The sequence below is a fragment of the Apiospora hydei genome (genome assembly GCF_038363865.1).
Source record: "Apiospora hydei strain CBS 114990 chromosome Unknown utg000008l_segment0_segment0, whole genome shotgun sequence".
Taxonomy (NCBI): Eukaryota; Fungi; Ascomycota; class Sordariomycetes; order Amphisphaeriales; family Apiosporaceae; genus Apiospora; species Apiospora hydei.
In genome coordinates, this window is record NW_027117367.1 from 2,330,128 (window position 1) to 2,356,791 (window position 26,664).

The following is a 26,664-nucleotide window of genomic DNA, read 5'->3' on the forward strand; positions in this document are numbered from 1 at the left end:
GCCTACCTATCTAACTGAACGACGCACCTTCCTTGTGAAGTAAGTGTCCGGATTGAACATGTGCCATCTGCATTTACATAGCCATAGGTAATCGATAATACATATTAGTAGCTAAAATAATGTATGCCATATTCTACGTGTATATTACGTATAATAAATCTGCTATGCTGCATATTAGCATTACGCCGTCTAGAAATACACCGCCTCGCTGGTTTGAGATATGGGCAGAACACTACAGCTTGTTTCACTATTGCTCTCAGCAGTACTAATCCCTGCTTCTGCCATGCTCGACGGTTGTGACTGGGTAGCAACCAAGCATTCAGTACTAATGTATTCTTGACTGGCCATTTCGATTATGTACCTGTCTACCATTCATTCATATAAGAAAGTCAATTTAATATGTGCTTCGTTGAGCAAGTACATGCAGCTTATTGTAGAGAGGTTCACGTCTCTGCTGTGGTTGGCTCGAATAGAGCTGAGGATTCTTTCTAGGCTGCATCCACTATAAAATACATGCAACCTAGTAAGAAAAGAATGCTACACTTGACCGACAGGTGGTTTCCGCCACCCAGGGGCGAAACCGTACCTGCTGTACTTGGCTGTCTAAAACTCAAATAGGGGCCGCCCATTGCAGCCTAGCGCTGAACGGGACCTGAATAGCTAATCTTATCGGTCGCCCCGACTCAGGCCTAATAAATATTTACCTGCCGTACTTCTGCAAGCAGAGACTGCAAGCAGCAAAACCAGGGTCTACCAACATTCCATCAACCATTCGCATCGCCACTTCTCATAAGCGGCCAACAAACCTGTCCATGCTTGCTGGAAGACTACTTACGCGGTCGTCTTTACTACCAGTTTCTGCATCGGCATTGCAATCCTTTTGACTATCCCCATGATGGAGAACTCACGGGCACCCGCCGCCAACGGTGGCAGAAACCGCAATGCCCGGAGGGGCAAGTCTGGCGCATTCCCTCAACAGAACAGATCGAACCACAGCACAGCAGGCGCATCAGAAGCGCCCAAGATGGCTCCCAGAGTGGCCACTCCGCCTTTGACTGAGCCTGTGCCGCTCGACACGCCTCGCTTTGCTGATCTGGCCAAAGAAAACCTCCTTGACCCCGTCGTGCTTAAGACTATCATTGAAGACATGAAGTTTGACCACATGACGCCAGTGCAGGCCGCCACCATCCACCAGCTCCTCAAAGAACGTGATACGGATGTACTTGCACAGGCCAAGACGGGTACAGGAAAGACAGTCGCTTTCTTGCTCCCCGCTATCCAGAGCATGTTGAACCGCAAGCGCCAGCCCGGCCAATTTGTCTCGTTGCTTGTCATTTCACCTACCAGAGAGCTTGCGCTGCAGATCGCCAACGAAGCACAGAAGCTTCTTGGACGCAGGCCCGAGTACTCGGTGTGCACTGCTATCGGAGGCACCAACCAGAACACCGAGGAGCGGAAAATCATCAAGGGCTGCGATATCCTGATTGGCACCCCTGGTCGCCTCCTGGACCATTTCACCAACAATGAGCGAAACTCACATGCCATTCAGGCTAAGCTGCAGAGGGTCGACACCCTTGTTCTGGACGAAGCTGATAGGCTTCTCGATATGGGTTTCCTCCCTTCCCTAAAGAACATTATCGCGATTCTGCCCAAGCGAGAAGTCTCGGAGAGACAGAGCATGCTTTTCTCTGCTACTGTGCCCCAGTATGTCGACAAAGTTGCGCATTTCGCCCTGAACAAGGGCTACAAGTACATCTCTACTATCCCCGAAGGTGAACTCAACACCCATGAGCGAGTTCCCCAGAGCCTTATTGTCGTCCCGACTTTCTCGGACATGGCTGCAGCTTTGGCCGGAGCTCTGCGCCAAGAGCTGGCGCATGTTGGCCCTGAATCGTTCAAGGCTATTGTGTTCGCCCCCTACAGCTGCCCTCGTAGACTTCTACGTTGAAGTGCTCAAGTCGATTCCGGGTCTGCCGACCCCCATGGCCCTGCACTCTCGCGCCTCGCAGAGCAAGCGTACCAAGACTACGGATGAGTTCCGCAAGGCAAAGACTGGCCTCTTGATCGCTACGGACGTTATCGCCCGTGGTATGGATTTCCCGGCTGTGACCAATGTGTTCCAGGCTGGTATCCCCGCAGACAAGGAATCATACGTCCACCGCCTGGGCCGTACCGCCCGAGCTGGAGCAGAGGGCCGTGGTACCTTCATCGTCGCATCGGCGGAAGCATTCTTCCCCAAGTACACCCTGAAGGATATCGAATTCGTGGAATCGACACCCAACTTGGAGGCGCGTACCGACGTCCAGCAGATCGCGCAAAAGCTGGAGCCCGAGGTGCAGAACAAGGCATACCAGGCTTGGTTAGGATTCTACAAGACGTTCATGAAGTCGCTGCGTTGGGATGCCGAGACCCTGGTCTCGGAAGCCAACAAGCTTGCCCTGGATGGACTCGGTGCGCCGGAAGTGCCAACTCTGTACAAGAGCACAGTGGGCAAGATGGGACTTAGGGGCACGAGAGGACTCGTAGTCGGGCCTGATCCCATGAAGGCTCCTCGTGGCGGTGGCGGACGCGGCGGCGGCGGACGGCCCTCTGGCGGCGGCGGTGGTGGTTATGGCGGAGAGTCGGGAGGCGGTAAACGTCAGCGCAGATAGCTGGACGGCCGGCCTTGATTTCTCTACGTTTGATGTGTGCATCTATCGACGTTGCTAGTTTGCAGAGGCGTTACGGGCTTTGTATAGACGGGTATAGAACGTGGCGGTAACAGGCATAACGGATCTGCCTTTGATACCTTGACTGAAACGAAGCGATGCTATAGAGATAGATAATGATTTAATACGTTGACTACCCGGTCCTTTCCATCGATGGTCTCATGATTTGCCAACATTGGCAGCGGGCCATGAACGCAAACACCTTTTTCATATGAGATCACAGTAATGGGATGGAAAAGTACCCAGGTACCGTAACTAGCCCCACAAAATGTGGCGTCTCATAGAGCGACAAGTCAAGATGCCGGAACTCACATCCAGCGATCTCACCCATCAACTGTACACACCTCGAGCTGATCGTCTGTGTTTACGAAGCACTCGTAGTCAATGGAACCCACGTCAGATTAACTTGTATTGCGGGCTTTCATACTTTTCCGACGTATTGTTTCACACCTGACCAGCCATTGAAGCATTTGTGTGGCCGGACAGCCTTTAGGGATCGTCGGAGACATCATCGAGCTTCGTGTCAGTGGAGGCATCTCGCTATGCCGAGGGAGACCCTCGCCTTCCGCAGCAAACAGCACGCTTCCCATTCCAACACGGCCCGAAACCGGACCAGGATAGGGAAACAGCAGCACAAGAAAGAGTTTCGACGCAGAGGCGTATTCCCTTTCTTCGACCTACCCTTCGAGCTGAAGCACGAGATCCTGAAGTTGGCTATCTTACAGAACCCCACCACCGCCAGTGCCAGGTCCAGTTCCGGCCCTTCATCTTCTTCGTCTTTCACCTCTAAATCATATCAGCAGGCCCTATGCCTGTTCCTTACCTGCCGCTGGCTATACGAAGAGGCCGCCGCCATCTTCTACCGTGACGTCGTGCTGGACACCCGGGCCTCCTCTGAGAACGGGGGATCGTCTTCCCCCACCCCCTTTCTCGTGCGCTCCCTGACGCCCCGCCTCTATGTCCGGACCCTACGCATTCGGTTCTACATCAAGGAATACCACCTCGGCCTGTTCCACAGCGTCTACGCGCCCATCCTGCGCGACATGGCGCAGAACGGCCGACTGGATCACCTGGTCCTCGAAATCGGGTACCAGTTCCCGTCGCCCAGCTTCTGGGGCGGCGGCATAAGTAATGGCGACGCCGACGTCGACGGCGAAGAAAACCCCTACGCAAACGTGGACCCGTTCCACGACGACGTGCCCATCATCCCGGGCAAGCACCTAAAGAACCGCGCAGAGGAGCTGTTGTGCGCGCCTCTGTTCGTCACCCAGCCGCCGTTCCAGGGGTTCCTGAAGATGCTCCACGGTTTCTCATCTTCGCTGCCCATGAAGGTCACCGTCTACCTCGAGGCCGCCGACCACCCGCCGTTCTGGTGCGCCTTCCACCGCGCGCATGCCTCGGGGGAGGGGGCGTGCGGAGGCAGCTGGCCCGACGGCGGTACGCAGCTGTTGAAGATCAGGTGGCGGGACTTGGTCAAGACTTTTGCGGGCGCGAAAGCCTCTCCTGTGGAATCATGGGCGGTCGATGCTATTTGAGGCCTACGGGCAGTGTTTCGACGCCTTGAAACCCCATCTCAATTATGGCTATCGCATCTATATTTATTTACCTGGCAATCGGATCACTCGACATCATTGAAATTGACATCTACATCTAGTGGATGTCCACTGAAACCGAGTTGCCGTATGCATCCAGCAATGGCATAGATAAAGGCATGATCAGATCTTGATCCATAACATACACACACATGCATGGTGTAAACTGTCAGGTATGTACATTTATCCCACTATCTTCATATTTCCTCTATACTAACTTAAACTGTATATCCAGTGCCTCGAAAACCTACAGATCTCCAGCCCACAACCACCGAGAAAGTACCCGACTCATTGCCTCGAAATCGTCATCTGAGATAGCATTCCAGTCACAGTGATTTGGTCGAACCACGTAACCGACTTTCTTCTCCTGGAAGATGGCCTAGCAATAGTTTCCTCCTCCTCGTCCTCGTGGCAAGGAGAAGCAGCAGCGGCAGGAAAAGGAGAAGGCGTAGACGATGATTGTTTCGCAGAGGTAGATTTGTTATAACAACCCCGCTCATGGTGCTCCGATGCGCGGTACTCCTCCTGCAGCAAACTCACACAGCGTGCCTGAAGCTCACGAAACTCCTGCAGCGTCTCTTCATCGAGCCGCGCAGCCTCGGCCAGTTCGACGGCAGCGTCAGCCGCCTCGAGCGCCTCGTGGTAGTCGGAGCGGGTGAGGCACGCACATCCATCAATGATGCCCACGCATCCTTGGTACATGGCCTTCAGCTCAGCGTGGGAGCGTTCCTCGGTGTTGGTGATCATGGTGGCAAAGAATATAAGAGACGAGAGCCTCGAAAACAGTATCCTTGAGCTTGAGTATTTGTATGTTTGCGACAGGCTTGTGTTGAACTTGTCTTAGGTGCCGGGGCCTCAAATATATATGGATGGTATCGGCGGTATTTTGGCTCCCTCATGTTTTGTCATTTGAGTGTCGCATTGTCCCCAGAAGGTCGTGACAATGCGGAATTGTCTTCTCGGCTTGTGCAACAATGCCATGGTGAGGACTCTAGATCCATCTTTCGTCGAACAAAGAGGTCAGCAGGCAGTCTGGACCCAGTGTGACATCACTCTAGATAACGCAAGATATGATGATGCCCCTAGGCATCATCGTGTTCCACGTAATCCATACTCATGATGGTGTCGAGAGAACCACCCAGTCGCAAGCAACAGCCCACTGGCCCTCGCTGCCGAGATCCACTTCCCAGACAGGCCTCGCGATCCCGACCACACAGCCAACGGCGACCTCGCTCTTCTTACCCAGACCTTGCAGCCGCCCTTCGCCTGCCAGGATCACACGGGAGCTCACGTCGCCATTCTTGGAAATGAAGAGACCGTTACCACCACCGCTGACACCACCGCTTTCAGTACCGTTGTCGGCGTCTCGTTGCCTTTGCTGTTGCTGAGACCCGCTGACGAGCATCATATTGGAAGCTGTCCGCACCTCGTCCACGCGCAGCCGGGCCGCCCAGTCGCCGTCCCGCTTGGAGCCGGTCGCGGTCTCAATGTTCATCAGCCAGTCCCGCAGCTCGGAGGCGAGGCCGCCGGGGACGTACTTGGCCCCTTTTCTCCGAGGCGAGAACGCGTCGGGAAGCGGCTCGCGATGGCCGGGTTCCGGTAGCTCTGGGGGCTTAAACCGGGGTACTGGCTGGAACTTGGGTTGCTGGTGTTGTTGCTGTTGTTGTTGCTGTTGTTGTTGCTGCTGCTGAGCAGATAAGAAGATTCTCCTGTTAGGTGGTGACGAGTCGGAGGATTCATCGTCATGGCTAAGCATTTCGACGTCCTCTGCATCTTCTTCTGAGTTGCCTAAAGATCCTTCTTCCGACACACCCCGAGAAGACTCTACTGGAGCGACTTGGGAAGAGGCAGGGACGATTGGTTCCATATCATCATCAGACAAGACGGACAAGCGCCGTCTCTTCGGTGACGGGCCATCATCCTGGGCTTCATCCATGAACTCATCTTCTTCATAATAATAAGTAGTAGCAGCAGCAGCATGACCAGCAGTAGTGTCACGATGCTGGCTGCTCGGGACTAGCAAGGAGTTCGAAGACGGTGGCTCCGAGTCGACTTCAATAGAGTCATGCAGGTTACGACCTGGACCACTATACGAGGGCCGCGGCAGCGGTTGAGGCGGCGAGCTGTCGATGATGTCATGGATGCCATCATTGGCATTGTGGTTACGCTGCTGCCTCTGGACAAACGTGGACGGCGGCGCCGGCGTCGTAGAGGTTGAGGCTGCACCGCGCGGTGTCGAGTGCAGCGAGAAGCGCGGAGTTGCGTGGAACTGCTGCGAGCCGCTGGCGAGCGGTTTGGGTGTGCCGCTCTGTTGAGTTCCTCCTGTCCTTTTGGGGACGAGGAACCTATGGGGCGTTGGCGTCTGAAATGCGAGGGTTTCAGCAATACTTCTTTACACATCGATGCTACACACAAGATCGGTGTTGTAGAGGAGACTTACCAAAGGGGGAGGAGGCGCCATCTCATTTAGCTTGTGTCTCTTCCAGCATGGTAAGGAGTACTCGACACAAGCCCCTACCGGAGGTCGATATGCGACCAGCGCTATCGACACTCAGGAGCCAGTGACAGCCAGTATGATGGCATTTACTAGAGTTATGAGCCTGCAACACCATGCGGACCTTTTGTCAACATGAAACTTGAATTTGTTGACGATGAAGGAGGGCGCGACGTTTGCATGCGATGAGATACACAGTTCCTTCCCACGTAGTTCAATTGAATCGAAAGTCGGGTGTCTGCTGGATACTCAAGTCTACCCAAGCTTCCCGGCCACCAAATATGAACATGCACTTTGGAATATGAGGCTTCGACTAATGCAGTTTTGCCGATTGCCTAGTAACCAAGAGACAATTTCGTTCTATACGATGATGACTGTTTGGGAAGGAGGAGGTATAAATGAACGGTGATGGGTACCGAGAAGCAGGCACATCAGCGCTGAACCATGTGGCTTGGTCTGTTCTTTTGGGGTACTAGCTAGCGTCAAGCCACTTGGACTACCAACGTTCCCCCCCACTTCATCTCCACGTTCTGCTACTTTCCTGTCTACGAGACAACTTATTCAAGAAATACGGGCTCGTGTCATAAAGATCTTGCGTGTATGCGAAATTATTCTCTTCGTTATAGTCCCAGTCCTAAAATCGACTAGAAGCGAGATGCTCAGGACGCCGTGAAAGACCTCTAGAAGAATCTCTCTCATGTACCAAACGCCATGCCAGAAGCCAGGTGACCTATCATGACACCATCTTAACCCAAACGCCAACCATGATTCTTATACAAGCTTCACATCACTCGTCATATACCGGCCCAAATATCCTCCTTATACACCAGGGGCACAGAAAAACACACCCACCCTATTCAAAGCTACCACTCCCGAACAAGCCACTAACAGCCTTGCTCCGGTCTCCAACACCCTTCCACTTCTTCTTCTCGCGGCGCATCTCGCTCTCGCGAAGCTTCTCCCGCCGCTCGTTCTCGCGCGCGAAGAAGTTGATACCACTGCGCTTACCGGCGTTCTTCTTGAGCTTGCCATCGTCACCCCCAACTCCGCCTGCTGATGATGCTCCCGGCATGGCGGAGCCGACACCCCCGGCAGTAGTGGTACCGGTAGCCGACAGAGTAGATGACTGAGACATGAGCGAGTTGTTGGTGGTAGCCTTGCGCAGCAGAGCCGGGACCTTGAAGGTACCCGAACCGGCCGAGTTGGCGGGCGCCGCGAAGGCGAGACGGGACGCGCTAAGACCCGACGACCCCGCGCGTTTGAGCGAGATGCGGTCCACGACAGCCGTGCGCGAAGGGCGGCCATTCTCTTTATCGTTTGATGTGGAACCACCGGCGGCGGCTTCATCATCGGAACCCTCGCCCTCAAGAGGATCGGTGGCCGGGATGATGGTATGATCATCGTCTAGTAGGCTTGAGAGGGAACGCTTGACATCCGTGATGGAGGTCGGGACGCGAGCAGTGTTTGCACCACGCGCCTTCCGCAGAGCAGGAGGCAGGCGAGCGGTGTGATCAGGCTCTAGTCGGTTGCGTTTGCGGCCGAGGTTCTGATTCTCAGCATGGGCCTGGGCATCCTCAGACGTTGCCGGCTGGCTATCGGGGATTCTATCCTCCTGAGCCTCCTCTCGCTGCCCCTGGCTGAGGGTCTGAGAATCCTCCTCCTCTTGCTCGTCGAAAGCATTGGGATCGAAATCCAACTCATCATCACTGCCCCTGTCTTCAATACTCTTGAGGAAGGCGGCATTTCGCGGGTTCTCGGCAATCTTGCCAATACGCTCATCCGCAAACAACGCCTTTTGCATCTTCTGGAACTGGCGTCGCTTCATGCGCTTACGGGCCTCGCCGCCATCGTCACTATCTGAGAGGTCGAAGGCACCGTTCTCGCCTCCACCGTGACGCCGGCGCTTTCTGAGCATACCAGTCGTGATATCATGGAAGAGCCTATCAACCTGCACCGCTTCTTCTTGCCGTTCGCGCTCGCTATAAAGGGATTGTTAGTCGTGTTATTCTTGACGTGTAGGCCAAACGATTAGGGTCAGGTCACTTACGCGAAAAGAGCCGCCAGCTTGCCCTCGTTGATATCATTGCCCTCGGCATCATCGATCATTTGCTTGCGCAACTCCGCCTCAGCTTCATCATCACTTTCGTCCTCGCCATCTGCGCCACCAAGCCCAGCGTACTCGTCCTCGGACTCGTCGGCTTGTTCCTCAACCATCTCCCGGGCCTTGCTCTTCTTCGCATCGAACTTGGCTTGGTGTCGCTGCTTCCGACGGGCGGCCTTGGCCATAAGCTTGAAGGCAGAAGCGCCTTCCTCATCTTGAGCTGTCGCTTCCGTGTTGGACGCGGTAACAGGCAGCGCCATGTTTACCAGGGGGCTACCCGAAGCCTCCGTAGCAGACACACTGGAATCTTCCGGAGCCGCGGCATCACCGCGTCTTCGCAACTTGCCTTTCTTCCGGATAACAAGGGGTGACTCCATCTGCTCGACGGCCGCTTGTCGAGGCTTCACTGGAGTGCCGTTTAGCACAACCGTATCGACTGTGCCTGCAGGTACCTCGATAAATCGTGACTTGAGCGGGGAGTTGTCGGCAAACCCATTATCTTGCGTCGGCTGCAAGTCGGACATTTGCGTGGCGTCTAGTTGCAGCAGGCTGTCAAAGCCGTGTGCTTGGCTTTGCGAGAAGTGCAACTGCACACCCTGCGTCTCTCGGTTCTGGGTTTCGCCCTGGCTGTCGAATACCAAGCCGTCATCATCTTGCGATGCTCGCTGGTCGGCAGTGGCGGAGAACTGCGAGTCAGGGAAAGCGTCCGTGGACGGCATCGGCGTACCACTGGTAAAGCCTGCAGGTTGACTTGATTGACTGTCGTCCATTGTGCCCGCAAATATCTGAGTGAGGCCGAGACCGGCGGGGCCGGATAACGGTACAGGAAGGCCGGGAATGAAAGATTTGGTGGCAGATCGGAGGACAGAAGTAGGGACTTTCGGGGAGCTGGAGTGGTGGGCCGAGGGTGAGTCGAACGTCCTAGTCTTGGGCTTAGGCGTTTTGGCCTCCACCTGCTTCTCTTCCTCCTCGTCATCCGAGAGAACGTGAACATTCTTCCTCGCACGGCGGGCTCTGGGGTGCGAAGGCGAGCCGTCACCGTCCTCGTCATCAGAAAGCTGCTTCCGCGTGTCCTTAGCCTTGGGCGTCACGGCGCCTTCGGGCTCCGACTCGCCTTCCTCGTCTTCTGCCGCATCCTCGTCAAAGAGGGGGTTCCCGGCTTCCTCGGTCTCCTCGTCCTCGGATCCGGAGAACTCGATCTCACCCTCTTCCACGGGCTCACCGAGGTCGCTTCCCTCAAAGCTATCATCACTGTCATCCCAGCCGACGGCATCATCACCCTCGCCATTTTCACGCCTTTCCTTGCGGGCTTGCTTTGCATCTGCACGCTCCCTTTCCATGATCTCTTCGGCCTCCTGTCTGGCACGTGCCACAATGTCTTCGACTTGTTCACGCTCTCGCTCGCGTTCCTCCTCCGTCTGAACCACGATGCCCTTGGCCTTCAGAGCCTCGAGCCTGCGCTCTCGCTCGAGTTTGGCCTGGGCACGAGCGCGCTCGTATAGCTGAGCCTGCATTTGGACAGCGCTAATACCGGCCTTGACAGGCTTGCCCCTGCGGGCATTGGGCGGTGGTGATGAGTGGATTTGCGCAAGCTGGTGAAGGTCGTGCAAAGACTTAGACTCTTGTGTCTTCTTGGCAGGCATACGAGCGAAGATAGCATCGATCTTGCTCTGCTTGGAATTGAGGATCTGTAACTCGGGCTCCGAGTCCGAATCAATGGCGACTTTGTTGACTTGGACGGGGTCTTGGGGAAACTTGACACGGAATTGACGCTTAGGGGTGCCGATTTCTTTTTGGGAGATGATTTGAGATCTGCAGCCGTAGCCACACCTTTGCCTTTGTCAAGAGTCTTGGTCTCGGCCACGACCTCGTCAAGGCTGGGCAGCTCCACGTTTTTCTCTGTATGAGCATCGGCTGAGGTTCCTTCGGTCGAGGTTGCGAGTGGCCCAGGCGCCTCCATCACCCTTTTCACGGCGCTGGGAGGCGAGCTCGGTGGTGTACCAACTTCACCCACCTCGGCATCAGTCTGAGCGCCCGAGACAGGTGTTGTTGGTCGGCTCGAGCTGGGTGGCACATTGGCCGCAGGAGCGGACTCGTCAGCACCAGCGGGCCGGAAGTTGAACCTTTCGAACAGGGAATTTTTGGTGATCTTCTTCTTCGTCTTTGCTTCATGAGCTAGTTGCATACTGCGGGCCATGCGCTGCGTTTCGCGGTTCATCTCTTCGATAGCCTTCTTGCTGGCTTTGCGAGCAGGGCGTCTCGCGGAGGACTGTTGCGTGAGCTTACGTCCACCCTCGTCGTCTGTGATATCTGAGACATCGTCGTCCTCAGTCTCTTCAGCGCCAGCCGGCATCTGCTCTGCCATGCGCTTGGCACGTTCGTCGCGCTTCTTTTGCTCCTCGGCCTCCTTTTGCAGACGCTCTTGGCGCTTGCGGGCCACAAGGGCTTGGAAGCGGGAGCTCTTGGTAAGGTCGGCCGGCAGATCGTCCTCGGTGTCCGAGCCAGCTGTTGTTGTGTTCTTCTTCTGGGGAGAAGGAGAAGGCGACACAAACAGGCCGGGCGATGCTGATCGATTCCTCGTTGATGCGTCTTCTGGTGTTGGGCTTCTCTGCGGCCGGGCCACGCGACGTCTACGAGGTAAGGCCGAGACCTCATCGTCATCCTCTTCTTCGGCATCCTCTTGATCTGACTTTGACCGGGACGTGCTCTGCTTGCTCTGTGTCGTTTTAGATGGTGATTTGGCGGGCGATGCTGCTTTCTTTGTAGTCCCCGCCAACATACGCGCTGCGATGCGTCCTCTTGGCCGTATTACTTCCTCCTCCTCATCATCATCATCTTCTTCTTCCTCGTCGTCGTTCTCTTGTTCGACGGCATTTGAGGTAGTTTCTGGTTGCACCGGCTTCTCTGCATTCCGTAATTTGGCTTCGTCGAGCTTCTTGAACAGTGCTTTCGTGTCAATTGGGCCGGTGGTTTCTTCGTCTGAGCTCTCATCCAGAGCTGCCAGCTCCTTCTGGAGTTTGGACCGGGGGCTGAGCGTGGGTGAGCCGGAGGTCGACGCTGCATCGCCCGTTGGCGAGGGCGAGCGTGTCGAAGCCATAGCGAGTAGGCTTTCTTCTAAGATACTGGGGGTATTATGCACACAAACGACCTGCTTCAAAACATAGAATGCGTAGAACAAAGTGTATTTCAAGAAACTGAGAAAACAATAACCAAAGCTACCAAATGCTTATGGGGTCAATCGTGAATATGGAGTTGTATGTATGTATGCAGAAGAATTGGTGCGAGGGAGAGGAACGGTGGGCTAAAGTGGTGTAAGTACGGGCAGCCAAAGACGCGTTAATTGGGGCGGGCCCGTGTAAGTCGCGATTTGCTCCTGTCGCGTCCCTCGCCCACTAAAAGTCCGCCCCCGCGTCAATTTATTAATTTCCACCAAACCAGCCGGCCAGGGGGAGCTTGGGCCATCAACGCCAGCCCTTTCCGCGCCAACCAACCAGAACCTCGATCGCTATTAGAAAATGGCAACTGGCGTTTTCTCATCGTGGAGTTGCCCGATGTCGTACAGGGGTTGAGTTGAGGCTCTGCACTGATCAGGTAGAATGCTCAGCTGTCTATCCCTTACTTGATACTGCTTGCAAGGCCAATCTGCAATGGCTTTCAAGTTCATACGGATAGACTTGTCCTGGTGGATGCACAGCATGTCACGGAACAGGGTCTCGTAGTGACAAATCAGTCAGAATATGTACTTGTGTATGTATGATCAAAGTAGTTTTGGGTATCGCTTGGCTAAAATACACATCTTTTCGTCTTCGACGCCATCAATCATTGTTGACTCCCGCGCCTCTAGCGACGTCAAAACCCAAACGTCCATGTCTTTCGCAGCCTCTCTTTTGCCCTACCTCTTCACTGCCAACCTACTTCGCCAAACGTTATGAAAAATCCCTCGTCGTATTGAAGGCAGTAGCCCCTGCAGATCAAGAGAAGAGGAAATCAGGCTAGACTACATACATACGCCATGTTAATGCCAATGCAAAGTAAAGTATGTATACACAACAAACTTGGACCTGTTCTGTCCGCCGGTCCGTGAGTGTTCAACGCCTCGTACGCCGGAACCATGAAAAATTGAATAGCAGGCACATATGTTGGCCTGCTTTCCCGAGGGTTTCGCAGTTACCCAAGGGTGCCTTGGCCGCATGCCAAGGTCTATCTAGATGATGTGGATCTAGATCGCTAATAAATAAGGGGTCGTCTTGGAGGGTATTTGTGGGGGATGTCATCTCGGGAGATAGGATCGATCTCTGAGATTGGTGTGCCCTCGCTACGAGGCAACTGCCAAGCAAGAATCCAACACGTTATCCAAAGACATCAAGTCCGTGGAATCTGTGCCTTCCCATCCCCATTGCTCATCGACATCCATGGGTTCAGAATGCAGAACGCCGTTGGTGAGCGCATGGTTGCTGGGGTTCGTGTTGGTGACGCCGTCCATATCGATGTCCATGCTTTCCGGTGGCTTTCGGTCGTCCACCCAAGAGTAATCATCCCAGTGCTCAAGTTCGCCTTCACGGTATCCGTAGAGAACAGATTTGGTAGCTATCGGGAACGAGCCCATGCCACAGTCGCCAATCTCCAAGGCGAGGCGTAGATCGGCCATACCCAGGGGCGGTCGGTCACCAGCCGCTTTGGCTTCTACAGGCAACAGGCCGGCCTTGTCTCTCGATAGTTCGCCGCGCATGAGCGCCTCTTCTTCACGCCGTAATTGCCGTTTGTATTTGTGCGTCTGTACCCAACCAGGTCCCGCGCCGAAGCCTGCGCTGTTCGATTCGCCGGGCCCATTACTCCGTGTCTTGGCTAACACTGAGGACAGTAATTCTTTAATGAAGAATTCCGTTGCATGAGTGACATAGTGTGCCGCATCTGAAGCATGGCCGTTCGTGAGGCCGGCTTGGAAACAGAACGGAAGCATTTTGGACTCTATGCTTGCGACATCTGGGAACTCGCCTGACTCAACGGCCAGTGGCTGGGCGTATCGTTTTCGAATCTCCAAATCAAGGTCTAAAAGAACATTCAGTCAGCGCGGATACCTTGGCGACAAATCCAATCAACTTACTCATCGTCTTATTGATACCACCAGCCGCACTGGCTGGGGGTTCGGGGGCTTTGACGGCCTTCCCTCGGTGGTGGTCGGAGAACATTTGGGCCATCGATTCGAAGGGATCGAACTGTACCAAAGTTAGTCAAGACGTACTCAGCGGCAGTGGATAACATGGCGACACCGACATCATTATGTACCAGGTCCTTGATGCGCCTGCGGTCACGACTCGGTAGCTGCATGACCTCTCCCTTCAGTCTCCTCTCGGCGGCATCGCCAGTAACAGGCTTTGCGCCAACGCCGGTGGTGGGCTTATCGTTGGCAGAAACCCATGGTGCCAGTCCCTGATCAGGCATCTCCCTTGTGAGATTTCCGTATATGGCAGCAATGAGCTGGTTGTGCAGATGTTCCTTCTCGCCATTGGGGGATATTAAAAAGGGATCGATTCGTTCCGAGTATTCGGCCTGGTTCAACCTACCTGGAAATGAATGTCAGCTTGGCCGAGTCTCTGAAGAAAAAATGAAAGCAACAGGCACGTACCCAGGATGAATTGGGTGGTTGAGTCTTTGTATATCGTCCATTGTTCGGGGCCAATGGCAGCCTTGAGCGCGGTATAAAGCGGTTCTAAGTCGATGCGAGCAGGGATAATCTGGGAGGTCTTGGTGACCTTTTGCGCCGATTGGGTCTGGACGGTTATTGATTTCAAAGTCGGGGTGGTGAGATGGACCGACGGGCGGCTCAATGCCGCGGGGTCGATGTCGGGCATCTTGGGCGGGCGTGAGGTCGAGGTCGAGGTTGATGGTGATATGGATGTGGTGGTGGTTGGTGGAGCTTAGGTAATCTCGCGATCGCGAATGCGCAGTCGGTGGGTGGGAAATGGAGAGTAACTGCGCAGTCGCGTGCAGCGAGCGCAGGCCAACGCCAAAAAATGCCTTAAAAACCCATTCACCATGTGCCCAGGTGGGATGCGATCACATTTCTGGTGTTATACTGATGAAATTCCCGTGTCGAGCGTTGGGCTTCGATGTCTTTGGCAAAACGCTGATGCGATTTTGGTGGTGGAAGATGGTCTGACGTTGTCCGTAACTTTTGGTGCAGTAGCTGGCAGCAGTGGCCGAGTGGGAAAGCCCCCCTTGTTGCATCCCACACAATTTGCGGCTACTTAGTGGAGGCTCTTCTGGCTCCGATACCAGCCTACAACCTACAGTAAGTATGTAACATCCAGCAAGCAACCCCAAGTCAAACATAAAGTCGACCATGGTCACTTTGTTCCATAAAGCCACCTTTTCATATTATATTAGGTACTCGATGAAATCAATCTGGTATTGACACTCCCGCGGGGATGTGTCTGCATCGATATCTACATACATACATGTACCTACATCCCAAGCCTCTAATTCCAAAGCTCTGATGCAGCTCATGCAGCCATCCATAGCCCAAGGGTACTTGCATGCCAAGCTCCATATTGGCCTTTGGCTATCAATAAATGGGAACATTGAACCTCCATGTAAGTATCGGAACCAGAACTTGGGGCCGGTATTGTTTGTCTATGCGCGCCCATTCTTCCCGGGATGCTGTCGGCCCTCATGACCCTGTAGAATACAATGCGCCAGGCCGCTCGCTTTGTGTCGTTTCCGGACATACATAGGTGAGCCCTCAACTATGACCAGTAAGTATAGCTGCTTGCCTAGTTAACCTGGTGGAAATGGTAATAAGAAAATCTTCAAGGTCAGAATATACTGCACCTAGGTACTGGCCAAACCTCCGCGGAACAACGTGCCCAGGTGGTTTCTTGTCACTTACACGGAGGAGGGCAACTCGGCTAAGCAAGGCCAAAACATCAGTGTACCTTGACAACCTGCAAGACGAGAATTTGAATGTATAAAGGTTTTGTATAAATATATCAACATCAAATACAGAATATTGTCATTTGTGCTCGATCTCTGCGATATAAACATGCCAAATCCGCTACAAGACTGTCTTCATTTTGTCCTGGGTTTCGAGGTCGTCGATGCAATTGATGCATATAACCGCCCCGTCTCCCCGGCCTATTCTGATACAGTCATAACCTGGCTTGGCTCGCACTGCTTAGGCGAATAACCTAGCGAACCCCGCCAAATTGACGCGCTTGCCATTGATCGCGACCGGGGAAGCTTCGATAAAGCTGATAAAGCGCCCAATGTCAACAAGAGAGCGGCCGAACCCCGACATCGATACGCAGAGCGGCTGGGCCCAGAAGGCGAACATCATTGACGGCTTTGGATCCGCACCACACACCAGGGCGAAGCCTATCAAGATGCGACCATGGCCTCCGTGTCGTCTTCAGACAAGGACCGGCGCATCAATGTTAGCATCAACCGTCTAATCGCCCAGCATATCAGCCCAAGTGCCAACTTGACGAACGAGGATATCCAAGCCCGCCAGAAATTCTACGCCGAGGAGATCAAGGCGGCATTCGACCAGTAAGAATAGCCGATTTCACCTGTCTCGCTGTGAATTCCACATGCTGACTTCCTTCCTACAATAGGAAGCCATCTTCGGCTCTTGCGCCCGACATCAACCATGCATCTGACCTCATCAAGCGAAAGCTGGTCCAGACCAATCCTGGCCAGGCCTTACGATTCTCCAATCTTTATTCGAGGCTTCTGGCCCTGCCAGTCCTGAACCAAAAATGGGGGATCCTATACTTGTTAAACCAGCTCGCTGATTCCCCCGATCCGCAAGAGGATGACCCCGAAGCGTACGAGGAGTACATAGCAGAGGAGCGGGCGGAGCGGAGGCAGAAGCTCGAGAGAGGGGACAGGCATGCAACGCCTGAAGTGAGCAAGCTTGGGCCGAACGCAATACATCCCAATGTAGAGGACGACTTCCAGCCCTCGGCTCTTCGAAACGTGGTGCCGGCCCCGAGACAACCACCACCCCGAGAGGAGCAAACGGCCGATGAGACAGACCCGGAATCGATGGCCGATTCTTCAGGGGCCGCAGCATCTAGCTTTGGCGATATGAAAAGGCAGATGCTTAGAGAACAGCAGCTTCAGAGAGATCAGAGGGAGCAGCAATCGCGGCCCCAAACTCGAGACGTCTTTATCAAGTCACAGCTACTATCCGACAATTACACCGCTATTGATCCTTCAGAACCTACTTTACTACGGGACCTTCCATACACTTTACAGGGTCTATCCTCAGCAACCCTGCCCTTTGGCAAGAACTACACCTTGAACCTGCCGCGCAGCTTGCCTACACCCTTGGTCTCTATCCTCAACACCCTGGCAGAGCCGTCCCTCCTCTACCGCACACTAGAAGACTTTGTCAAGACACCAGACAAGGGTCTCTTGAACCAGAGTCTACGCGCAGCCATTAGTAATGAGCTTCGCGCGTACTTGACACTCGTCGCTACCCTCGAGGGCCAAATACGGACTGCTCTTGCCAGCATCGACGACAATGCGCCACGGACCGGTATAGGCAAGGCCGGCGTGACCTTGAAGAGATGCGTGGTATGGACACGTGAAGCGACTATGGGCCTTAGGCTCATGAGCGTTATAGCTGAGGAATCCAAACGGAAAAGGGGAGGCCAACTTATCTCCTTAATCCATGCCTTCTCATCGTCACATGGAGACCCCATTGTAGGCGCTTTTGCCGAGCGACTGCTGACGCCGGTGACGCGCCCGTTCTACGACATTCTGCGGCACTGGGTCTACGATGGAGAGCTGTCAGACCCCTATCGGGAATTCTTTGTCCATGAGAATACGGAGGAGGAAATGCCCAAAAACAAGGCCGGCTCCTCGAATGTCTGGAACGACAAATACCGTGTCGTGAAGGAGATGATACCCTCCATTATTACCGAAGAGTTCGCGATGAAGATCTTCCTGATCGGCAAGTCGCTTAACTTCATCCACCACTCGTGCGGAGACGCAGCTTGGGTAGAATCCTACTCCAAAGAGTCTTCTAAGGAGCTGCGCTATGGTGACACAGCGACGCTGGAGACATGGATTGACGACGCATACAAGACCACGATGCGCCGTCTGTTGCATCTGATGACATCGAAATTTCATGTATTCGAGCACATCGGTGCACTGAAATCGTATATCCTGCTGGGACAAGGCGATTTCATCGCGCTGCTTATGGAGTCTTTGGCAGCCAACTTGGACCGACCTGCTGGCGCACAGTACAGGCATACACTGACAGCTCAATTGGAACACGCTATCCGCGGTTCCAATGCGCAATACGATAACCCCGAAGTACTGCGACGACTTGACGCTCGTATGCTGCAACTGAGTCACGGTGACATTGGTTGGGACTGTTTTACGCTGGAGTATAAGATCGACGCTCCCTGCGATGTGATCGTCTCGGACTGGGGTAACAGGCAGTACCTCAAGGTCTTCAACTTCCTATGGCGCATCAAGCGGGTGGAATTCGCGCTAGGTGCGGTCTGGCGCAAGGTCACTACGGGATCCCGTGGTGTTCTTATTACGAAGCACACCGCCGTGCAGCAAACCTGGAAAACTACGCAGGGTGTATTGGCGGAAATGGTGCACTTTGTGGGCCAGCTACAGTACTACATTCTGTTTGAAGTCATCGAGGCATCGTGGACTGAACTGCAGGCCAAATTGAGGCAAGAGGACATCACGTTGGATGACATGATCGAGGCGCATACCAAATACCTCAACTCGATTACGCACAAGGGCTTGTTAGGCGCCCGCCGCCGACGCTTTGCCGGGTCCGAGTCGGCCGAAGACGAAAACTCGTACATGATCCAACTGGGCGAGCTGCTACGGACGATGCTCAGCTACCGCGAGTGCGTGGACGGGCTGTACTCTTGGTCGGTGTCCGATTTCATGCAGCGCCAAGAGAACGATCTGATCACGACGTCCAACGTCACGCAGCGGCGCCGGGGCGGCGGCGGGAGCCAGGAGGAAGAGATCCCCGGCGGGTTGACGTCCGAGTTCCCCGTCCTCCAGGAGCGGCTAAAGCACCTGGGCGACCGGTTCCGCAGCAAGCTGCAGCTCCTGTTGGGCGATCTGGCGTACCAGTCCGATGTAGATCTGAGGTTCCTGGGTGTCAGCATGAACTTCAACGACGTATACCAGCCGGTCCGGCGGAAGGCCAAGGGCACACCGGCGGCGGCTCCATCTGCCGCGGCTGAGAAGGATCGAGGCGGAAATGGAGGGGGTGTGGAGAAGAGCGCAAAGGCTTAGACTTATTACCTAGTATTACTGTATACGCGCGCTGGACGACTTGGACGGAACACTAAAGAATGCTGTACCAAGCATGAAATCTGCATGGATGACACGACTTGCAAAGAGAGATATTCCCCCCAAAACCGTTCGATGTGCAGCCAATCTGCCAATGGGCTCCGACCTATTTTCGATTATGCTCGGGTTTTCGTGCTCACTTCGGGATCCCAAGGTTGCCGCCCCTCTGGTCGTGGTTCTGGGCGCTGGCCTTGTTTGCCGGAAGCGACCGGGCCTGGCTGGCGTGGGTTGCGGCCCCACCGAAGCGCCGGCCTCACCCGCGCATCGTACCACAATCTCATGTTTCTTGAAGCTTGAACAGCAGATTTCCCGATATTCTGGCCTCGTGAGTCTTTCCGAACTAGAGCTAGAAACAAGATGCCAGATGGATACCACCCTCCCACCTTCCAACCCCACGCTCCGAATATGTCATTTAAGTAGCGTTGCATGCTTCTGTCAACCCCTCCAAATGTTTGCATGTAAGTGTGTGGATTCCGGGGTCTGACAGCAGCCGACATCATCTACAGCAACCTACATACATCATATCGTGCCATTGGTTCTCACAACCACAGAAGCCGCCTCAGATTGTTATATAAGTCCCTAAAGAGGCATCCTCATCATTTGTTCCTATATTGGTATATTCTTTACACAGATTGAGAAGACGAAGATAAACCATCGCCATGGCTCCTCAGAAGATCCATGTCAGCCGCGAAGAGCTGTACACGGACATCCATGCCCGTGTTAAGTACTTACACAGCTTCCTCGACTTCAACAGCCGTACGTACCAACGTTCACACACTGCAATTCTTCCTCTTTGCGATTCTCCCACTTCGAGATGCGCAAAGAGGCACTATTCGAGAGCAATTGGCTAATATACACAACAAAAACTACAGAAGACATAGCCGCCCTGCAATCGTGCGCCAAGTACTTCAAGCAACTCATCCCGGCCGTCGTCAACATCGTTTACCAGAAGCTCCTAGCCTACGACCTGACCGCGCGCGCCCTCTCGACGCGCAGCACCACCACCCCGGGCAATGCCCCCGCCGCGACGCCGCTGACCCCCATGGCCCCCGGCACCAGCAACTCCCAACAACAACCACAGCAGCAAGAAGAGCAGTTCCTCAGCGAAGCCTCCCCGCAAATCCAGCACCGCAAGCTCTTCCTGCGCGCCTACCTCTACAAGCTGTGCTCCGACCCCAGCGCCCCCGAGCTGTGGGAGTACCTCGACAAGGTCGGCATGATGCACGTCGGCCTCGGCCGCAAGCACCCCCTGCACATCGAGTACATCCACATGGGCGCCTGCCTCGGCTTCATCCAGGACATCCTCACCGACGCCATCATGTCCCACCCCAAGCTGAGCCTGCAGCGCAAGACGGCCTTTGTCCGCGCCATCGGCAAGGTCATCTGGATCCAGAACGACCTCATCGCCAAGTGGCACGTCCGCGACGGCGAGGAGTTCACGACGCACGGCAAGAAGAAGCACCACAATAACCAGGACGGAAAGAACGAGGAGGAAGAGGAGGACGATGACGACGATTCCGATACCGTCATCGAGCAGGAGGGCTATCTGCACGGCAAGAAGATCCTGGACGATATCGACGAGACGGGCGAGCAGTCTTCGCCATCGAGAATACCGCGGCCCTCGTCGTATGAAGGCGGGGGCGGCTGTCCGTTCAGTGCCATGGCCCAGGGCGTCGAGGGCATGAAGATATCCGGAAACGGGTCGTCGGGGCTCCCTGACATCAAGCTCAACAAGTCACAATAGAGTAATCAGCAGTGTGATGTATAGATACTGGTAGTTTATATTATACGACGTGTTAACTGTAACCTTGAAGTGTTTCATTCATAGTGTTGCGGCAAAGCGGATATTCCGTTATATTATGCGGCCATCCGGCAATATCATCAGTCTGATGCTATACCATAGTTCCGTGGCCGCTTGTCCAACGATGAAAGGACCAGCATAGTACAGTGGGATAAGCGTACCACATCAACCTGTCATGCTATCTTGACCTTCAAGATGATTACGTTCACGTTCACAATATCCACTATCGCATCACAGTTCAAGTCACTTCGCAAAGCCATATTGGTAAAATGGGTTGTCATATCGTCATTCATGCATACGTTCGTAAGACGTAGTCATAGGCCTAAATAAGCCGTGAGTCTCTCCTCCGAGTAACTCCTGATGGCTGCTGGGAAATGGCCATCCCTAATGATCCGATCCGTAAACCCCCTTCCGTTCCAAAATTTTGTGTTCCCGTCCTAATCGAGTACAAGTATGCCGAGGCAACCGTGCCTGTCTATATCTACATGTCTTTCAATTCCTTGCTGTCAAGAAATGATGACCACCTGAAGTAATAATCTTTAATTATCCGTTTCTTTACTTCCTTCTCCATGAAACTTTGGCTGTGTCGTGTTTGACTCGAGCCCATCTTCCAAAGAGGTATAAACCACCTCCGTCGCCGATATCTCGTACAGAATCAAGGCTGTATAGAGCCTGATGATTATGACTATCGGGTGGCTGAGAGGTGCTGATGATTATCGCACACCGGCCCTCTCAGTAGTGGCCCAAAGAGCCCGATAACCTGATGGATAATTCCAAAGGATGAACCAATGATGGCAAGAAGGGTGTGTAAGCCATCAAGGGATCGGGGTGTTTGTTGTGATCCGTATCGCCTGAAGCAAATCGGCTGATACGGATAGATAAGTGTAGAGGAAATCCTAGCTGGGTGTCTGCCAGTGTTCTTCGAAGAACTGTGACTGATGACACTTACGCCAAAGCAAAGCGCGTATCCAGCTGAGCTGGGCGAAATCTGCAACCAATGCAACCATTCGATGAGATTCGACGTGATATCCAGTGTTCTCAACAAGATTGAGCAACATCAGGCCGAGCAAATATGCAGCATGCGCTAATAGCTGCTAGATTGGTTTGTTCGTGGCTCTTAAACGTCTGTCATCTCCGTGTCGGGGGTATCAGGTGAAGTGTCCAGGGTGAGAGGCGTTCTGGGTTCCAAAGACTCATCTGAAGGACCCCAGTTGCCCTCATATACAGTAGCACCAGCTCGCTGCCGAGCAGCAACCCAGTGCAGAGAGCGCAACTCAAGGAGTTGCGAGACCGATGGTCGAGTAGCAGGGTCCGAAGTCAGGAGCCACCTGACAACATTGTCCAGTGAGTTCGAGTTGTCCGCGTCCTTCATGAAATCGGGAGGATCAAGAAGCTCCGACTTCTTGGCAGCACCAAAGAGGTTGCCAGAGTATCTGCCAGCGTTGCGGAAAGTGTAGCTGCGGCGAATGGGTTTCGTGGAGATGCCTTCATCCGACGAGCTGACACTACGGTCAGTCTCGTCAATTGGCATGCCAGTAGCATCCCGCACCACCGAATTGGCGTCCTGGGTCAAGACAGGAACCTCGCTAAAGTCGTCTTTCCTCAGAGCGGTCCAGGTGGCGCCATTGTCAGGCAGCTTGACATTGGCCGCGATCTCGAGCATAATGAGGCCAAGAGAGAAAACGTCGGCGGGCTTCTCGATTTCTCCGCGGAGCACCTCCAGGGCCAGGTACTCACGATCTCCCTCGAAGTCGGGACCCTTCTCAATAGGCAAGGCCGCAGCCATACCAAAGTCGCCGATCTTGAGAGTACCCTCAAAGTTAATGAGGATGTTTGCCGGCTTCAAGTCCAGGTGAACAAATCCAGCATTGTGGATGTGTTGAAGACCCTGCGATGGATGTTAGTGCAAGACGCTTGCTAGATAGTAAATGGGGGGTCTTACCTGACACAATTCCAGCATAACCTTCCAGATGCGGAAATCGTCGAGTCTACCCTTGACGCCAATCTTGGCGAGGAAAAGATCGAGACTGCCCTCTTCACAGTACTCGGTTTGGATGTAAAGGTTGTTCTTTTCCTCCCAGCTGTCGATGAGCTGAACAATATGTTCGGCGCCGCGAAGTGCCTCGAGGGCGGAAACTTCGCGCATTCTAAGCGCCCGGTCGCTGGTGCCCTTGAAGGGAAGCCGGAGTTTCTTCACGGCAAATACGTCGTTAGGAGAGGGCGACTTGGGCGTGTGTGTTGGGGTGCTAAAGGACCCAGATTGGTCAAGTCCTTCAGGTCGAGCGGATTTCACGACTTTATAAACCTGAGAGAATTCGCCCTGACCAATGTACTCAACCTTTCCAAAACGGTCGAGCAGAGAAGCATCTGCTTCTTGAAGGCCCAACCCATTCGTGGGGGTAATAGCTCGCCGCTCGGAGAACAGGGGAAACGCTTCCTGTCGTGTTGTTGGGGTGGCAGGTGGGAATAATGACTTCCTACCACCAACGGAAGGAAACAAGAGCCTATCATTGGGGTTTGAGATGGACAAGCGGCTGGCATCTAGTGATGGTACAGCTTCGAGAGGTGTCTTGGGTGATGCCTTTTCGCCAAAGTCTATTCGTTCCAACGGACTCGCTGCAACCACGGGTAAAATCTTAGCTAACTCGATTCTCTTGATAGTTTTGTTTGTTACGGCCATAGTCTTCGTCTCGATCGGCAAAGGTGTGGAATGTGGTCCACGGTTGGCTCGATTTTGACTGAACGGCGGTAAAGAATAGGAAATAGGAGTAGAAGTCGCTGGAACGGCGCTTGGAGGTGATTCTGAAGTTTCGTCGGCCGAGACTTCACAAACACCCACAATGCTGTTGCAGGACCCCTTGGATGGGGTATACTCACAAGTTGAAAAGGTGTCTTGGTGCTGCCATTTGCCGATACCAAATGCAGAAGTGGGGACAGCAGCGTGGCGGTTGGCGGTTGGGCTGTCGTTCGGAGTGGTGCTTTGAAGGTCTTCGTCGAGGAGCTGTTGTTTGGTCGGAGTAGGAGGGAGGTCCAGATCAGTAGTCATGAAACTGTCCCCCGAAGTGTCAACGGGGCTAGCTCGCCCGTCATCACTGTAGAGGCTTAGTAGGCTGCCCTTTCGAGTGTGTCTTGAGCCGAAGCCACTGAAAAGGCCGGGTCGGCTAGCCGGCTGGCCGAATGTATTCTGGCCTTCGTTTTGACTGCTCATGGGATTAAAGGGGGTAGAGGGTGCGCCAAAAGTGTGTCTGATGTGCTTGCCGCGACCCTTCATGGCGCTGCCAGGTATCGGCTGCGGGTATGTGGCAAAACCATTGTATTGCTTCTTGCAGGGCGTGTCGGGCACGGCGGCTCCGCCGCGGCCGGTAGGCTCAAGCTCCGGGTTGCGCGTCATCTTGGAGACCAGGCCAGTTGAGGCAAAAGCACCAAAGAATGGCTTAGCATCTTTGTAGTCAGGTGTCGATACGCTTCCCACATTGCTGAACTCGTCGTCGGCAGTGGGGCGGACTGCACCAATGGGCAAGCTCTTCGACCAGTTTATAGGAGCCCTTGGCTTCTCGCTAATCTGCGGGAAATGCGTAGGTGACTCATCCGGGATGCTTGAGTTTGACGACGATGCAGTCATAGTACGCGAAAGAGGATGAGCCTGTTGCGACTGTGCTTGTTGCTGTTGTTGGGTAGTGTTGTGAACAGACGGGTTGAGAAGAGGCGTTGGGGTCCCAAAGGGGCTATCGCGTGAAGGAGGAGGCATGTAATGGTCCAGAGACAGCCGCGGTCGGCCCTTGACGGGAGTGCTCGTACCATTGTTCTGGAGTTCGGCCAATTTCATGGCAGCCTGACGCTTGCCCCAGGATGTTCGCTCTCGCTGCTGCAACGTTGACCTGCGGAGAGAACCAGCACGTCTTGGTACTACAACAGTTGCAGCAGGGGACGCGCGGGACTCCGTAGAATAGTTGTCGCCAAGTGAGCCGCCAGTCCAATCGTACTCTCGTGTCGACTCGTCATGGATGTCAAAGTTTGGTGACTTGGGACCCTGATCGAATACATTGAAGTCGCCTCCGAAGCTCGAAGGACCATAACTCCTACGTTTGGCCTTCGGGCTGCCGAAGGTGGTCTGGTCGAGATCCACAGTCGCGTCGCTGCGCTTCAGCGGGCTAACTGTCGCAGTCGGCGTAACTTGGCCGTCAGTAAATCGAGGCATGGTTTGCGATGCGCCGGACACGTCAAGGTGCATGCTATGACGGCTCTTAGCCTTCTCAAAGCTTCTGCTTCTGGGTACCGGGCTCCGCGTGGCGCGGAAGAGGCCAAAGTTCTCCTGGCCGGACGCGTCTACTTCGAGGGATGCGGGTGTTGAATTGCCAGCAGTCGAGGGCGCGGCGTTCAGAGCGCGTTTTGATGGACTTTTAGGCGATCGCCTGGATGCGCACTTGGATGTACCAAGTCCCGAGGGGCTGATAAGTTTGGATGAAGATTTCCCGGATCGGAGGGATAATTTTGCGCTGGGTCGGAATGGCGTCGCAAGTGGCGTATGCGATTGCGAAAGGATCGAGTTTGTTGTAGGAGCTTGCGCGTTGGTTGGGCTGCTGAAGAATTGCTGCGAGGCCATGCGACGCAGCGATGGTGACGCAGGCGTGGGCGATTGCTGCGACGCGGAAGAAGTGCCGGATATGTCAGAGCTTTGTGAAGCACTACGCGAAAGGTTGAATTTGGATGGCGAGCGCGAAATCGAGCGTCGTAAAGTGCGCACAGCTGACTGCACATCAATGTGGTTGTGATGTGTAGGGCTGGGCAGCGTCAGAGTGCCTCCACCACTGTTTCCAAAAGACATGGTGCTGGGCGGAATGCGCAGAGTCGCGTGGGTTGAGGATTAAAGCGCTTTGTTGTCGGCAGGAGCACACAATGAGAGCGGACAGGACAAGAGTTCCGTCAAGACTCGGCGACAACCTCCAACGGTCATGTATTGCTGACCATCAAAAAGGGTATGTGTTGTGAGATGCCTAGACTGCAGAGCGTAGTGTCGAATTGTTGATTGTTGGCGGTTAGGTACGTCGAGTAACAAACAGCTGTGTAAGGAATGCGGGCTGGAGTAGCGAGTTTTGATATGGAATGCGTCCACTTTGCGGTCCGTCGCGTCCAGAAAAGAGAGTTGTTTGAGAGATGGATCAAACGGAGCCGTCCGAGGGTAGCAAGATAAGATGAGGATATGGGAGGGGTGGTATTGGTTGTTTGTAGTGGGAAGGGGTAATCTACCACAACGACATCATCAAGTTGGGACAGGATTATTTGTCTCAGATGTCGCGAAACCGAGTCGAGCGTAACCGGGAAAGGCACTCTTCTCTAATGTCCCCAGAACCGCTAGTTTCGCGTGATCGTCAGCGAGCAGCGTCCAACACAACCAACGCTGCTACGTAGGTGGTGTTTTTGTTGTTTATGTGGCAAAGAAAGAAAAAGATACCAGGTTCTGGCCGGAGGAGGGAATCTGAAGTTGGGCAGCGCACACAAAACACGGCACAGGACTAGCAGGCCCAAGGATGGGGAGGAGGGATGAGTGAGATTGATTGGGATTGGGATTAGGATATGAGATGTGTGTGTGTGGTGTAGTGTGGTGGGCGTGGGCGTGGGCGTGGGCGTGG

General features: G+C 54.1%; 9 protein-coding genes across 9 annotated transcripts; 4 read left to right on the top strand and 5 right to left on the bottom strand.

Annotated features, from left to right (window-relative positions):
* Positions 1-895: 895 nt before the first annotated feature.
* On the top strand, positions 896-2,651 carry PG997_011298 (uncharacterized protein; the record flags this gene model as incomplete). Its single annotated transcript, XM_066815613.1, has 2 exons — positions 896-1,906; positions 1,959-2,651. 2 exons carry the CDS (start codon positions 896-898, stop codon positions 2,649-2,651), a joined length of 1,704 nt encoding a protein of 567 aa, XP_066664903.1.
* Positions 2,652-3,250: 599 nt separating this feature from the next.
* Positions 3,251-4,243, top strand: PG997_011299 (uncharacterized protein; the record flags this gene model as incomplete). The annotated part of the gene is made up of 1 exon (XM_066815614.1): positions 3,251-4,243. One exon carries the CDS (start codon positions 3,251-3,253, stop codon positions 4,241-4,243), a length of 993 nt encoding a protein of 330 aa, XP_066664904.1.
* Positions 4,244-4,588: 345 nt separating this feature from the next.
* Positions 4,589-5,047, bottom strand: PG997_011300 (uncharacterized protein; the record flags this gene model as incomplete). Its single annotated transcript, XM_066815615.1, has 1 exon — positions 4,589-5,047. The coding sequence occupies one exon, from the start codon at positions 5,045-5,047 to the stop codon at positions 4,589-4,591; it is 459 nt and encodes a 152-aa protein (XP_066664905.1).
* A 367-nt stretch (positions 5,048-5,414) lies between these two features.
* Positions 5,415-6,761, bottom strand: PG997_011301 (uncharacterized protein; the record flags this gene model as incomplete). The annotated part of the gene is made up of 2 exons (XM_066815616.1): positions 5,415-6,662; positions 6,741-6,761. The coding sequence occupies 2 exons, from the start codon at positions 6,759-6,761 to the stop codon at positions 5,415-5,417; spliced, it is 1,269 nt and encodes a 422-aa protein (XP_066664906.1).
* Positions 6,762-7,647: 886 nt separating this feature from the next.
* Positions 7,648-11,992, bottom strand: PG997_011302 (MRC1-like domain-containing protein; the record flags this gene model as incomplete). The annotated part of the gene is made up of 3 exons (XM_066815617.1): positions 7,648-8,773; positions 8,842-10,684; positions 10,726-11,992. The coding sequence occupies 3 exons, from the start codon at positions 11,990-11,992 to the stop codon at positions 7,648-7,650; spliced, it is 4,236 nt and encodes a 1,411-aa protein (XP_066664907.1).
* Positions 11,993-13,210: 1,218 nt separating this feature from the next.
* PG997_011303 (uncharacterized protein) lies at positions 13,211-14,747 on the bottom strand (the record flags this gene model as incomplete). The annotated part of the gene is made up of 4 exons (XM_066815618.1): positions 13,211-13,944; positions 14,000-14,111; positions 14,170-14,459; positions 14,522-14,747. 4 exons carry the CDS (start codon positions 14,745-14,747, stop codon positions 13,211-13,213), a joined length of 1,362 nt encoding a protein of 453 aa, XP_066664908.1.
* A 1,538-nt stretch (positions 14,748-16,285) lies between these two features.
* On the top strand, positions 16,286-19,176 carry PG997_011304 (Spc98 family-domain-containing protein; the record flags this gene model as incomplete). Its single annotated transcript, XM_066815619.1, has 2 exons — positions 16,286-16,443; positions 16,509-19,176. 2 exons carry the CDS (start codon positions 16,286-16,288, stop codon positions 19,174-19,176), a joined length of 2,826 nt encoding a protein of 941 aa, XP_066664909.1.
* Positions 19,177-19,892: 716 nt separating this feature from the next.
* PG997_011305 (uncharacterized protein) lies at positions 19,893-20,977 on the top strand (the record flags this gene model as incomplete). Its single annotated transcript, XM_066815620.1, has 2 exons — positions 19,893-19,989; positions 20,106-20,977. The coding sequence occupies 2 exons, from the start codon at positions 19,893-19,895 to the stop codon at positions 20,975-20,977; spliced, it is 969 nt and encodes a 322-aa protein (XP_066664910.1).
* Positions 20,978-22,151: 1,174 nt separating this feature from the next.
* Positions 22,152-25,859, bottom strand: PG997_011306 (protein kinase protein; the record flags this gene model as incomplete). The annotated part of the gene is made up of 2 exons (XM_066815621.1): positions 22,152-22,922; positions 22,977-25,859. 2 exons carry the CDS (start codon positions 25,857-25,859, stop codon positions 22,152-22,154), a joined length of 3,654 nt encoding a protein of 1,217 aa, XP_066664911.1.
* Positions 25,860-26,664: the final 805 nt, after the last annotated feature.